The sequence below is a fragment of the Quercus lobata genome, chromosome 7 (assembly GCF_001633185.2).
Source record: "Quercus lobata isolate SW786 chromosome 7, ValleyOak3.0 Primary Assembly, whole genome shotgun sequence".
Lineage (NCBI taxonomy): Eukaryota > Viridiplantae > Streptophyta > Magnoliopsida > Fagales > Fagaceae > Quercus > Quercus lobata.
This window is the reverse complement of record NC_044910.1, coordinates 32510164-32525123: the sequence shown is the minus strand read 5'-3', so window position 1 is coordinate 32525123 and position 14960 is coordinate 32510164. Positions and strand designations below refer to the sequence as shown.

The 14960-nt window shown below is 33.0% G+C and overlaps 1 protein-coding gene across 1 annotated transcript; it reads left to right on the top strand.

Annotated features, from left to right (window-relative positions):
• The first annotated feature begins 1047 nt into the window (after positions 1-1047).
• Positions 1048-5541, top strand: LOC115951292. The gene is made up of 9 exons (XM_031068483.1): positions 1048-1227; positions 1316-1378; positions 1462-1517; positions 1614-1707; positions 1788-1848; positions 2997-3078; positions 4048-4103; positions 4804-4867; positions 5146-5541. Exons 1-9 carry the CDS (start codon positions 1105-1107, stop codon positions 5207-5209), a joined length of 663 nt encoding a protein of 220 aa, XP_030924343.1. The 5' UTR covers positions 1048-1104; the 3' UTR covers positions 5210-5541.
• Positions 5542-14960: the final 9419 nt, after the last annotated feature.

Genomic DNA, 14960 nt, shown 5'->3' with positions numbered 1-14960 from the left:
TAGGCGAAAGGAACAAACTCCCTGAAAATGAGATGAGATTGGAAATGCAACATTAAATTGCATGTAATTGTCATAATAAATGGATGAAAACTGAAAGTTAAACCTCATAAATCAATGGGGTGGTTGGAATTTGAAATCAATCAGAGGAGCACGTGGGAGTAGTCTATGAAGGAGTATTAGGGTTAGTTGGAATACTTTTCTTCAATTTTCGTGTTGCCCGGATTTGGCATGATATTTGGCGTGGAAATCATTCTCTAAAAAAGTTGACAAAAATCTCTCAGTTCATATGGGTAGTTGATTAGATTAGGTAGCCAGGTAGGATGAAGATAGAAAACGGAATTTTGTTAAGGTTTTCATGTTTAGGAAATGGAGTTAGTGATTTTTCTTTTAGATCTTCTCTACTCTAAAAAAGTTGACAAAAATCTCTTGGTTCATTAAGTAATGGATAGTTGATTAAATAAGGTAGGATGAAGATAGAAAATGGAATTTTGTTAAGGTTTTCACGTTTAGGAAATGGAGTTAGTGATTTTTCTTTTAGATCTCTACTCAATTATTCTCATAAAGTTGGTAGCCGATAGAATGAGATTGAGAGCGAAAGGGAGTGATAGTTTTGAAGTTCGTTATTATTACTTAAAAAAAAAAAATGTTCATTTTTATTATGAAGTTATTCAGGGTCTCATAACTTATTCTTAGTTTGAATAGCGATTGGAAAAATACTATAACTTGTGATAATTTTATCAAGCAAGGTTTCTCTTTAGTTGAGTAATGTTCCAAAAACAGAATATTTTGTTTTATTTTATTTTTTTCATTTAAAAAAAAAAAATACAAGTTAGGTCGGGTACCCGATCCGGAAAGTTTAGGCATGCAAGGAAACCCGCACCTGATACCCAAATTCCCTACCGGGTTGGGTAAACCCGCATAAATTGGGTACCCGAAACCTAAAACATTTAGAAAAAAAAAAAAAAAAAAAAACTGTGCTTGGGCCCGAGTTGGGCTTGGATGGTCCGGCCCATGCTCATGCAGAGCCAAGTTAAACTACCACCACCTTCTTCGCAGAATCGGAAACTGGAAATAGCTCTCTCTCTCTCTTTCTCTGGGTTCAGAATGGGACGAAATGAAACGGTGCCGTTTTTGGTGTTGCTACTGTCACTATCTCTGCCATGGATCTCTCTTGCTTACAGACCTGGAGACCTCGTTCCCATGAGCAAAATGGGTCAATACCACTCTGTTCGTACTCTTAAACCCTCTCTCTATGCATATAATATTGAATTTCAGAATTAATTTATCGATTTTTTAAAATTTTCAACAATTTCAGTCGAGAACCGTGTGGCACGATATGATTGGTCGACACTGTCCCATCTACGCTGTGAATCGTGAGGTAACCCTTCGAATTCAAGCACTTTTAATTTTGTTCTGACCATAAATTCGCGTTTTCAAATCTCGGTTTTCGCGTTTTCACAGGTTTTGATTCCGATACCGAAACCGGTGGGTTACACTGGAGCTGATCCGTACAAAATGTGAGTGATTTTTTTTTTCACCGTGAATTTAGAAAATTTTATATGAATTAAGTTAGTGATAAATAATTTATTATTATTTTTGGTTATTGTATGTAGTTCATTTCAAGTTGGAAGAGAAAAGTTTCTGATTCCGTGGCTTCTTGTTGTAAATCGTAAGAGTTCCGAGGTTCCGATGATCGAAGTGCATTTGGTGAGGATTTGTTTTTGAATTATAAGGATTAGTGATTGTAACTGTCTTAACTGATTTTTAGAATTTTCTGATTTGTGTAGAGGTACTCGGGGAGCGATTTGCATGGTGTTACTGCTAAAGTTGTGGATATGCCTCACCATTGTATGTGTTTTCGTGTAAAAGTAGTTATCGATAATGCTTGCTATTAAACAAAAAAGATTGAATCTCATGTTGCACATAGAAGTATACTTTTCGTGTTTATTATTTATTCACTCCAATTCATTTCCGATAGAATGATAAGTGATTTCTATGGGGGATCCAAATATGTGTGTTTTATTTAGTTTTTGCTCTAAATTTTGCAATGTGTATCTGACTTTCTTAGCTTTTATAACATATTTTGCCTTTCGAAAATAAAGGAAGTGTTGTTGCTGTTGAAATGTGTTGAAATTCACATAATGTTTCTGTTGGTTTCGTTATAGAGTTTATTGGCTGATTCAAGCTTTGTAAGTATATTTTGGCATCGTGTATGTGAATATTGCTTTGCCATTCTGCTACGCTTTCATGGTGCCTAAATTAAGTCAAAGTCTTTTTTCTTTTTTTTGGCTAGACCGTGAAAGGGAGCAGTCTTTGGCTTCTCTTTGCCATTATTTTATATATTTTTCTTCTTTAAATTTCAAAGTTCTTTTTTTTTTTTTTATAAGTAACAACATTTTTATTGAAAACAAGAACAGACCCAAGTACACAGGGAATGTACTATGGGTGAAATAAAATTTTAAAGTACTTTTACATCTCTTATTTGTTACCAGTACTTGTCTTTAACCTAATGATATCCCTTGGGATTGTGTCCTGTATTATCCTAGCTATTTCATCAAGTCTTCAAGATGTTTGTGCTGTACTTTTTTTTTTGGTTGGTGATGAACATATTTTGAATATATTCATTCAGGACATTTCTCCATGAAACTTTGGCTGGTGCTATATCTTTTTTCTCTTGTGCATTGAATAATTTTTTTTTCCCTCTTGTTTTATGCTATAATATATAAGAGAGCATAGCTTAAACTTATGGAAGTTATGTTGTGTTTAGAATCAGTGGGAGATATGCTTGGTAGGGGGTAGAAGAAACGTTACTGACAAGATTGATTTTAGATATTAATTGTATAGTGTGGTGTTATTGCTAATCATCTCCAACCCCCCGACCGCACCAACCCCCCCCCCCCCCCCCCCCCAGCACGGGGTCAATTCAAGTGTACTTTGTCAATTTTAAGAGTTCATTTTGCTCATTAACTTAATGCCATAATCTTTGTCTTTAACAGATGTTGAAATCCATCCAGACATTAAAAAGCAGTTCTGGGATCCTCAACAATGGCCAAAGCATGTGCTTGTCAGATACACATGGTTAGTATACTGGGATTTACATGTTTTGACCGTTATATTTTTAGTTACTGGGTTTGTGTTGTTGCTGTCATTTTTTTTTGGGTGGTTAGCATTATCTATGTTTTCCCCAAAGTTCCTGATTTTGATGAGAATTCTATGTTGAAGTGCTCTGAAGAAATGCAATTTGCCTGTACCTTTGTATTTATGAGTTTTTGGCTTTGCTTGCCTTCTCTGGATTTTAAGTTGAAAGTTTGGATAAGATGTCCCATATATTGCACATTGGCTCTTGTGTTTACAGGACATTTCCATTGTGTTGGTGAGAATTCTATGTTGAAGTGCTCTGAAGAAATGCAATTTGCCTGTACCTTTGTATTTATGAGTTTTTGGCTTTGCTTGCCTTCTCTGGATTTTAAGTTGAAAGTTTGGATAAGATGTCCCATATATTGCACATTGGCTCTTGTGTTTACAGGACATTTCCAATGTGTTGGTATAGGTCATGAACCCCACCAATTGTGAGACAACCTGGCTGAGCTATTCAGGGCAGATTCCTTTGTTTAATCAGAATTTTTTTTTGGGGGGTGGGGGTGGGGAGTTGGTTCCAGTGAGTTACACATATTAGCATGAATATATTTTTTAATATACTCTTGGAAATATGGAAGGCTGCTGTAATCTTGGATTGATCTGCATTTTATATAATTTTTTAAATTTATAATTCGATAGTTTCAACTATGGGGGAGGGGGGATTTGAATCCTAGTTCTCTTCTTAAAGAAGAGCAAGCAATGCCATTGAGCTATGACGCTCCTGAGACAAATACAATATCTCTTGAGGCTTGATGGAATTTTAGTTTCTTCTCTTTAAAACAAATGGCATATACAGTGCTTACTCATGCTGTCTTATCAAGCATTCGACGAACATATTGGATGATCAGCTTTTTGTTTCCTGCAAATTATATCAAACCTCTCTTTAGTCTCTATTGTGATGGATGACAGGGAGGAGAATTCAGAGATAGACGTGACTTCTGGATTTTATGTTCTGTTTGGATCAGGTAAAAATTTTAGTTATGAATCTTATGATTGTTGAAATTGGTCTTTTTTATTCATCATAGAACCCCCTCAGTTAAAGGATCAACAAGAGGCTGTGGGATGAGCTATATATATATAATGTAAATATTTCCTATGAAGCAATGGTATTTGGTGCTTCATTTTCCCCCTTTCTTCTTTCCTTTTTTATTTGGTGAACTGCTGCTTTTTCACCATTACAAATATGATGCTTGATAGCATTAGTCACATTTTCCCTTACTGACACTTTTCCAAGCCTAAGAGCAGTCGGATGGAATATTAGCCACCCAAATAGGATGTTTCCTGAGATATCTAAAATGAACCCATTGAGTCCAAATGGACCCATTATTATTAATTACTCTCCGGAAAAGCTTTAACATGGCAGTCCTATTCCAGCCCTCAATAGTTCTTAAACCCAATCCACCTGCATCCTTCAGTTCAGTCTACATTGGACTAGCTGATTGTAAAGCATGGCCTCTCCATGATCCTTGTTGTGAACCAATAATGGAGGGAATGACTCCTAAAATGAAATGCCAGACTATATGATTCATTACTTGAGGGAGTCAACTCAATTAAATGTTCCCTTGACTCTCAACTAGTGCAATCTTCATGAGTTTGTGAAGTAGTTAGTAATTTTTTATGCTTTATTATCATAATTGCTACTAAATATCTTCATTCAATTTTCAGGGCTTTTGATGTCATTTATCCTCTCAGTCTACATCTTGCAATCATCACGGGAAAAATTAGCAAGGTACTCTTCTTGTGTCTATCATATGAAGCTTAAGCCACTCTACTATCAACTGTGAACTTAAGGACTTAAAATTAGCTGCTAGCCTACAAAGATGTTGTGGTAGAATAGTAGGATCATTATTATTTATTGGCTAAAATATTGTTTTCGTTCCTAAACTATGACCAAACATTTGGTGCCTCATGATGTTGAAATAGATCTTTAAACAATGTTTTAGCCTGATTGTTTTTTTTCCTCTTTCCTTAATTACACCTAAGAAAGGGAATTTCTATTCTTTCCAGGTTTGTAAGGGAGGCTGTTGCTGAAAGCAGCATGCCTGAAGGAGGAGTGGCAAAAGTTGAGTAGTAATTTGAACCCTAAAAGGTCTCAATATACCATCCATTTGTGCAAATTTATCATCTCAAAGAAAGCATATGATCTCTTGGGGAAGGCATCTACCAGCAAACACAAGTCTCATGCAACTATTTCTTGTAGCTAGAGGATCATTATTACTTGATGTCTAAATATTTATATGAATGGTCGTTTGTGAAATTCAAATACCCAAGGGTCTCTTGGCAATAGTTACAATTTAGTCATTGGGAGTTAGTTTTTCTAAAACTAAAATTAGACTTGGCCTAAATGAGTGTATACAAATGTGTTAATCTTTCACATAAGTACCTTAACAGCATCTACCCACACAACAGGGATTAATAGTTGGCAGCAATTCCCATTTTCCTTTGACTAAGGGATAAGATTTAACAATAATCATATTTTTGTTTTTGTTTTTTTCCTTCAGGTTGCCTGATTTAACAATAATTTAAAACAAATTTAATAATGTAACTAGCTGACGAAGATATCATTCTTGTATGTAATAATGTAATATAGTGCCATTTTACATGTACCATAATCTAAGCACAAATTTACACACGTGAGCTATTGTTGTGTATGGGCGGTTGTATTCAATATTTTTTGGTAAAATGTTGATGTAGCGTTCTCACATTAGAGGGTATATTCATGGTTTCAAAACATGGATCGGTCTAAGAACTAGAAAAGTTCCGGTTTAACATGGTTGACTGGTTTTTATATTATTTTATTTATTTTTTTGTTTTATACCAATTATTCGTTTTTTATAGTCCATAGATTAGGGTCCGATCAGGTTCAGATTTTAAAACCATAGTTTTACACCGAGACTAAATTGAATTTAAAATCATTTATACAAAGTCCTAAAATAGTTTCTAAAAATACAAAAACAAAGTTTTTTTTTTTGACTTAAAAAAAAAAAAAACAAAGTATTAAAATCTTAAATAAATGAGTTTAAATTTTATAAAAATTTGGTGTAAAATCCTATTTTTACACCTTCTATAACATAATCCACATATTGTTTCAAACAAAACAATAGGGTATGTCACACACAATAAAAATCTATTCAATAAGTTCTCTCTCTCATATTTTTACAAATTAAAGAAGATTGGAAATGTTTGGGTTGATATTTTGTTACACCATAAAGTAAAAAAGAAACAATAAACTTTTTTTTAGAGGGAGTTTTAACCTATGGTGTCCGCTCCTGATGATAGCTCTTTACCATCAGACCAAGACACCAATCAGTTTTTGGTGTAGGCGGGGATTGAACCCTAGATCTCTTATACAACCATCAAAGACTTTACCAGTTGAGCTAATGCCTCCAAAATCTTCCCAGACTTGATTGAGTAAAGGTAAAACCATGAATGAAAGATGACATTTTAGCATCTCTTTGGTAATTTAGGCCCTAGAATCACACCATAAAGGAAATGAAGAAACAAGAAACCAGTGCCTCCCAAAATCCTTCTGGGCTTGAGTGGAAAAAAGTAAAATAGAACAACCTTTTTACAAACCAGCCATTTTTTTTAAACCAATAGAGAAAAAAATAAAAAACAAAAATTCATCCAAAGTTTTTCTCACTTTCATTGAGTTCTTCACTCGATGTCGTTTGAGGAGATAGTTGATGGTGGTCGGAGGACATGGTGGTCGTGATAGTTGATGGAGGGTTTTTAAACCAACTTCACCCCAAGTTTACACACGTGAGCTGTTATTGTGTGTGGCAAATCATATTGTTTTGTTTGAAATAATCTGACGATTATGTTATTGGGGTGTAAACATAACATCCGAGCATTCATATCAGTTTGTGGATGATAAAAAAAAAAAAAGGATATAGAATTTACATAGTGTTATCTAAAAATGACTCTCATAAGTCTGTGTATAATTGTGTAAATATACAAGTTTGCTACAGTAACCATATAAATTTACACCGACACCATTTATTTTGCATTAAGTTGTTTATCTTTTCTTTACGTATCTCGAGAATGGATATCAATTCATATGTTTATTATGTAATGCAATATTCTGCAAAGCTAGTGAGGATGAGGGAGAAGAGAGGGAAATGTTATTTGCAAAGCAAGTAAGGATGAGGGAGAAGATAGAATTTTCTCCAAATTAACTTGAACTCGTGTGGGAATACAAAACTTGGTTTTTTATTTTTAATAAAAATCTGATGTGGCATAATTTTTTATTTATTATTATTTTGTTTCTATCCAATAGATAATGGCAAAAACCAAATTAACACAGTATTGAAAGGTCAGAGACTAAATTAACAAAATTGAAAGTTTAAGGATTAAATTGAAATATGGTGTAAAAAATATGGACCAACTATGTAATTTACCCTAAAAAATTATGTTCTTTACATTATTATTCTGGTGAACAACAAGTCTCCAAACTAAACTTCAAGAAATAGATTAAAATTACGTTGAAACCCTAAAACATCTTTATAAAAACAATTTTTTTTGCTGCCACATTAAACAAACGAAATAGAGATAACATAGATATTGGAAGGATCTTGTAACAAATTTAAAAAATAAAAATAAAAATCACCAAGTGTTTGGAAAAATTATTTAGTTATTTTGATTTTATCTCTTTGTACAAATTCAAAGGCACTACAAATAAATTAGGTAAACACAATAATATTAACCAATAAAAATAGAAAAATAAACAACATACAATCAAGATACCAAATTTTAACGTGGAAAAACCTTTCAATTAGAAGGGAAAAAACCACGGTCCAGTAAAATCTTCTACTATCAAATATTAGGTTCACAACAATTTTGTCTAGAACAAAAGCTAGATATTAGCAAAATATTAAGAAACACAATTCTTGAATCATAGTCTCTCTCGAGCTTAACTCATCAACTCCATGCTTGTACTTAACTTCGATAATATATGGTCGAAGTACTTTGTTTTGCAAGTTAGCACGATTGGCCCATCAATCTTGGTTTCTGGATCACCATGTTGTGACCGCATGAGCAATTCTTAGAGAGTTGGATGCGAGAAATACTTCATTGGAACTTCGTATCTCTTCCTCTGTACTTTGTACACCACATATAATGGTATGTAGCCTTTTCTTGAAACTTGATTATTTTTTGCTACTTTATTAGCCTTCATATTCTTGGAATGGCTTGGCTTTGGGTGTAACTTGTTGACGATTGAGTTGAAGTTACTTATTAATGAATTCATGATTCTTTGAACCTTGAGACGGTGAGAAACTTGAAAAAAAAAAAGCTTGATCTTAACAAGAGTATTGGGTTGGAGAGGATAATAGAAAGATAGTATGACTTTGTGATTGTGGACATAGTAGTGGCTTGTTTAAATAGTTGAGCTCAATGTGTGAATTGTACGTGTGATTGCTAGTTCACTACTAGGAAAAAGAATACCATTTCATATTTGGAATATAAATCTAATCTTAATTATCAAATATAAATAAATAGAGCTTGTAGGGGTGATAGGCCCAATAATATGTAGGGGTAACATACTGTCATGGGAGTCTGTGTTAGTGAATGAAGAGGTGAGGTTTGGTCATAAGAGTTCAAGAAGGTGGTCCAAGGATGAATATATCCTCGGCTGAGCAAAGTCGAGGTCCGAAGGTGTGATCTGCCATCCTGGACAACGTTCCAGGAGGTTTTGTTGGTAAGGACAAGCATTCTGGAGGCACAGGAGAGAGGAAATCCATATAATATTTAAGAGAAAGCTACTATCACCGTATTGAATGCTCTATAGCTAACTCTCTGACCGCATTAATGAGAAAGTAATACCTGAATAGTAATTTTTAGTCTTACAGCTGCTCCCCAAAGACTTCAGGTAGGTGCTGATAGGACAAGGATCAACACTAGTAATCTAATCTACATGTGAAGGTTAGAGATAAAAGAAGGAAGGTAGTATAAAATAGAAAGAAGATCCTAAGAGAATAGGATTGGAAAATTAAGAGAAAAATACTATAGCAACAAGAACTATGCTTGTAACCAATTTCAAGAAATATATACAAGAACTGATCTCCTCGGATTGTGTTGAGGACAATTTTCTTTAGATAAAACCAGTCTATCTTTACTTTATTGTGATCTGGATCCATTATAATTGTTACCTAACTCATTAGAGCCTAGTTTTCTAACATACTCTTTATAAATTCATTGTATTGGGCTCTTTGGGCCTAAATCCTTTTACCTTTTGGGCTTCGGAACCAAATTATGTCCTTATAGAACTAATCTTACTTGTACTATGACTATGAAACCTAATTCTATTGTAACTCTTATTGTCCCTGTCTCATGAGGATTAGGTTTATCGTTTACTCTAATAATAAGAATAATAATAAAGGAAATTAATTAACTTGTAAAAGTTATCCACTTATCCTTTGCCTCTTCCTTTTATAATAAAACTCGGAAATCACAACGCCTAAGGTTTGAGAAATGTCTTTCTCAAAAAAAAAAAAAAAAAAAAAAAAAAAAAAAAAAAAAAAAAAAAAAAAAAAAAAAAAAAAAAAAAAAGAAAAAAGAAAAGAAAAGAAAAAGAAAAAAAGGTTTGAGAAATGTATGGGAGATAACCTAATTTATCAGCCCAATAAACTTGCAAATAAAAATTAACCCAATTCTAAAACTTTAGGTGAAGGCCCATGATTTATGAAAATATGAGCCCATTTATGCTAATCGAACAAAATCACAACTGGGCTAGGTAGAGTGGCCCGCCTAACATAATTCTAAACATTTTCATTACTTTCAATGTCACCAAAGGAGGAAAGAAAATCTGTGTTAATTTGTGAACCAAAAAATAAAATATATTATGATCTAAGATTAAGTAAATATAGAAACAAACTCTACTAGGGTTTAAGTCATTAATGTTTTATATTTTTGACGGTTTAGGGTAATGTTTGATAAAATTCTTTAAGGTAATTAGGATTTTTAAATCTCATCTTGAGATAACTGTACGTAGTTTGTGAAATTCAAATCCCAAGGGTCTCTTTTTGAACCATCAATCAAAAACATGCATCATAGAATCTATGGGTGCAATTTTCTGCACAATATATCAAATTAACAATTGGAAGTTAACTTTTTTTTTTAAAAAAAAAATTTGGATGACGAATCTTTTTGTTTTAATTGAAGAACTTCTGCAATCAAAAATCTTCTAGATCATCTGTACCCATTGAAGGGTTAAAATAGAACAATTGGACAGTCTATTACCAAATTACAGGGAAGCATCCCCTTGGGGGTGGCACCAAGGTGTGGAGGCAAGCAATCAAACTTATTTTCTTTTCATCTTTTTACAAATTTAATAGACACTTTGCAAACACAATAATAATCAACAGATGCAGAAAAATTCAACTATCATAAAACAAAATAAGACACTGAATTTTTACGTGGAAAAACCCACCAATTAGAAGGGAAAAAATCACAGGACCTAGTCCAACAAAATCTTTTACTATCAAATAATGAGTTTACAACCATCTTCTTTGCTTGGAAAAACTAGAAGAGACTACGAAAATATATTTTACACAATTCTTAATTAAACGTTAAGTTTTTGGACCTATAGTCCAAACACTTGAAGGTGTAATGCCTGTTGGATATAAATGGGTATCTATACGTAAACAGAATGAAAAAAAATGAAATTATAAGGTACAAAGCACGACTTGTAACTCAAGGTTTCTCGTAGAGACCTATTATTGATAATGAAGAAACATATGCTCCTGTAATGGATGTAATTACATCCAGATTTTTGATTAGCTTGGTAGCAAAAGAAAATTTGGATATGAAATTAATGGATGTTGTTACAGCATATTTGTATGGATCATTAGATAATGATATCTACATGAAAATCCTTGAAGGATATAAAATGCCTGAAACATATAATCCTACATCCCAAAGTATGTATTCTATCAAGCTACAAAAATCCTTATATGGGTTAAAGTAATCCGGACGCATGTGGTATAATCGTCTCAATGAATATCTTTTGAAAGAAGGATTTGAGAATAATCCAATTTGTCCATGTGTTTTTATCAAAAAATTAGAATCCGGATTTGCTATTATTGTAGTATATGTTGATGTTTTAAATCTTGTAGGGACTCTAGAAGAGCTAACAAAAACAACAAATTGTTTAAAGAATGAATTTGAGATGAAAGATCTTGGTAAGACAAAGATTTATCTTGGCCTGCAAATTGAACATCTTTCAAATGGAATTCTTGTTCATTAATCAACGTACACAGAAAAAGTCCTAAAGCAATTTTACATGGATAAAACTCATCATTTGAGCACTCCAATGGTGGGTCAGTCACTTGATGTCAAGAAAGATCCGTTTTGACCACAAGAAGATGATGAAGAAACTTTTGGTCATGAAGTACCATATCTTAGTGCAATTGGTGCTCTGATGTATCTTGCAAATTACACACGACCTGATATAGCATTTGCAGTTAACTTCCTAGCAAGGTATAGTTTCGCACCAACTTGAAGACATTAGAATGAAATTAAGCATATATTATGTTATCTTAGTGGGACTACTGATTTGAGATTATTTTATCCAAATGGATCAAAATCACAGTTAGTTGGATATGCTGATGCAGGTTACCTTTCTGATCCACACAAAGGCTGATCACAAATAGGATACTTATTTACTTATGGAAATACTGCTATTTCATGGAGATCTATTAAGCAAACAATTTCTGCTACTCCTCAAATCATGTAGAGATTATTACAATTCATGAAGTGAGTCGTGAATGTGTTTGGTTGAGATCGGTAATTCAACATATTTGTGAGAACTGTGGATTATCATTAATAAAAAATAGTGCAACAATATTATACGAAGATAATGCCGCTTGTATCACTCAAATTAGAGGAGGCTATATCAAGGGTAATAGAACCAAGCATATTGCACCAAAATTCTTTTATACACATGAGCTCCAGAAGAGTGGCGATATTGATGTCAAGTAGATACGATCATGTGATAATTGGGCCGATATGTTCACTAAGCCATTACCAATTGCGACTTTTAAGAAGATGGTGCACAACATTGGCATGCGTTGACTTAGAGATATTTTTACCATGAACAATGGAGGTTCTATGTACTCATGAGGGAGAGTAAATTTTCTAAAGGATGTGTGCTAATTGTACTCTTTTTCCTTCGCTAAGATTTTTTCCCACTAGATTTTCCTTTGCAAGGTTTTAATGAGGTAATCCTAAGGCATGCACTAGAAGTTATACAAGAATATTGTACTCTTTTTCCTTAGCCAAAATTTTTTCCCATAGGGTTTTTCTTTGGTAAGGTTTTAACGAGGCATGTTCTTAGAAAGTGGTCATCCACGGGGTAGTGTTAGAAATAAAGTCTAATTGGAATGTGTAAAGTTTGGGCAATGAAAGGCTTATTTGGGATGTGTAAAGTCTGAAATGTGTAAAGTTTATAGGGGAGATGTATATTTATAATTGTACTCATTATTGCAACCTTATCCCATGAACTCTACAAGCATTCTATGGTTCTATATATATGTGGGATTGCTTTACTGTTATTGTACACATTTAAGAGATATCAAAAGGATTGTGGATGACCACTTGAATACAAGAGTTTATCAATATATATTTCTTGTTTTCTTCTTACTTTGTTTTATCTATTTCTATTATTTCGCAACAATTTTTTGGTTCTTTGGTGGTAAAATAGTTTTTTTACTAAAATACAATCATCATTGTAAATGTTTTTGTTGTTTTTGTTAAGATTTTAGGTTGGATAGTTGCTATTTGGGTTAGGCTAGTTAGATTGATTGGGATAAAGGGGACCCAACTACAAAAATGACATATATAATAACTATATATATATATATATATATATAAAATTGGACGGGGGCGTCCATCCTTGCCTAAAATATTTTAATAAATTTTTTTTTATTTAAAATTTCTACCACATCAACAAAAGAAATTGACCGAGCATAATTATTCTCTCTTTAGTCTTTATATCTATGTAAAATTCAGTAGGAACTCAACACTCAACAGAAACATAAAATTACAGTAGTAATAATACAAAATTGTGTCTGTTACATAATTATTCTAGCAAACAACAAATCTCCAATTAAACAAATAGATTAAAATTATGTTGAATTAACCCTAAAACATCTTTATAAAAACAAATTTACTTGCTGCCGCGTGTCAAACAAACGAAATAGAAACAACATATATATTGGAAGGATCTTGAAACAAATTTTTTTTTTTAAAATTAAAGTGTTTGGAAAAATAACAAATCAATTATTTTAATTTTTTTTCTTCGTACAAATTCAATAGGCACTTCAAATAAATGAGTTATATAAACACAATATATAATATCAACCAATAGAAAGAGAAAAATAAACCACCACACACAATCAAGACACAGTATTTTAATGTGTATGTTTACTATTTTTTTTTTTAATAATTGGATAACAATCTTTTTGTTTTGCTGCCCATATCAACGTGTATGTTTCGCTTATAACTTGATGCATCTCACCAATAGCATACATAAATAAAAACAAGCAAGACACTTCCTGTTTGAATTGGAGAACTTTTGCTATCAAAAATCTTCTAGACGATTGGTACCCATTCAAGGGTGAAAATAGAATGACTAGACGATCTATTACCCAATTAGAGGAAGGCATCCCCTGGGGGTGGCTCCAAGGTGGGGGGCAAGTAGTATCCATTTGTAACAAATAAAAAAGAATATGGATTCTTTGGAAAAATAGCAAATTAATATATATAAATATGGCCGATCATACTTATCTTCCTTTTATCTTTATACAAATTTAATAGACACTTCAAATAAATTAAGCAAACACAATAATAATCAACGGAAACCAAAAAAAAAAAAAAAATAATAATAATAAATAACAACCACACAAAACAAAATTAAACACCGAATTTTTATATGGAAAAACCCTCCAAGAAAAAAACTATGGGACCTAGTCCAACAAAATCTTTTGACTATCAAATAATGAGTTTACAACAATCTTCTTTCTTGCTCGAGCTTTAACTTCGATGATACTCCTTGAACAATAAAAGCAACCCGTCGAAAAATTGGGTTCTGCATGCAAGAACGATTGGCCCTTCAATCTTGGGGTCGAGGTCGCCATGTTGTGATCGAACCATCAAATCTTGCATAGTTGGATGCGAGAGATACTTCACAGGAAGTTCGTACCTCTTCTTCTCTTTGCCCACATAGACTGCAACGTGACCTTTTCTTGAAAGGTGTTTGCCTCTTTCTTTCTTGTCTTTCATGTTTAAGTGGTTGGCGATGGAGTGAACGAGCTTTGAATAATAATGCATGGTTTTGTTTGAACTTTGAGAGTGAGTGAGGAATTGGAACTTAGGGTAGGGTAGGGTTTGTTTAAATAGGAGATTCCACTGCGTACCAAGTACGTCAATTAGTAATTAATTTACTACAAGGAATAGGAATATAATATGTGAACGGAACAGTGTCTCACTAGGATTAAGAAACTTAATCTAAGTCTTTTTGGTAAAAAAAACTTAATCTAAGTCGTAACACTATCCTTTTTTTTTCTTTTTCTTTTTTTGAGATAAAAGATAGAATTTTATTGAATATAACCAAACAATTTACGAGTAAAGTATTACCCTGTTCAGCCATAGCCAAAACAGGGGAAGAAAAACTATCCAAACAAAACCAAAACCCAGTCAAGCCGAGAGTTTTTTAATGCTTGGTTTGGCCGAAACAACCTCGGTGATTTTTTTCCAAAAGACCCGTCTTGGCTATAAATCGTGAGGTAACCCTTCGAATTCAATCAATTAATTAAATTTTTTTA

Bases quoted from the DNA above. Each gene is read 5' to 3' on its own strand.
- LOC115951292 (XM_031068483.1), top strand. From the start codon at position 1,105: ATGGGACGAAATGAAACGGTGCCGTTTTTGGTGTTGCTACTGTCACTA. The intron at 1,228-1,315 runs GTTCGTACTCTT...CAACAATTTCAG, and splicing joins AAATGGGTCAATACCACTCT to TCGAGAACCGTGTGGCACGA. The intron at 1,708-1,787 runs GTGAGGATTTGT...TGATTTGTGTAG, and splicing joins CGATGATCGAAGTGCATTTG to AGGTACTCGGGGAGCGATTT.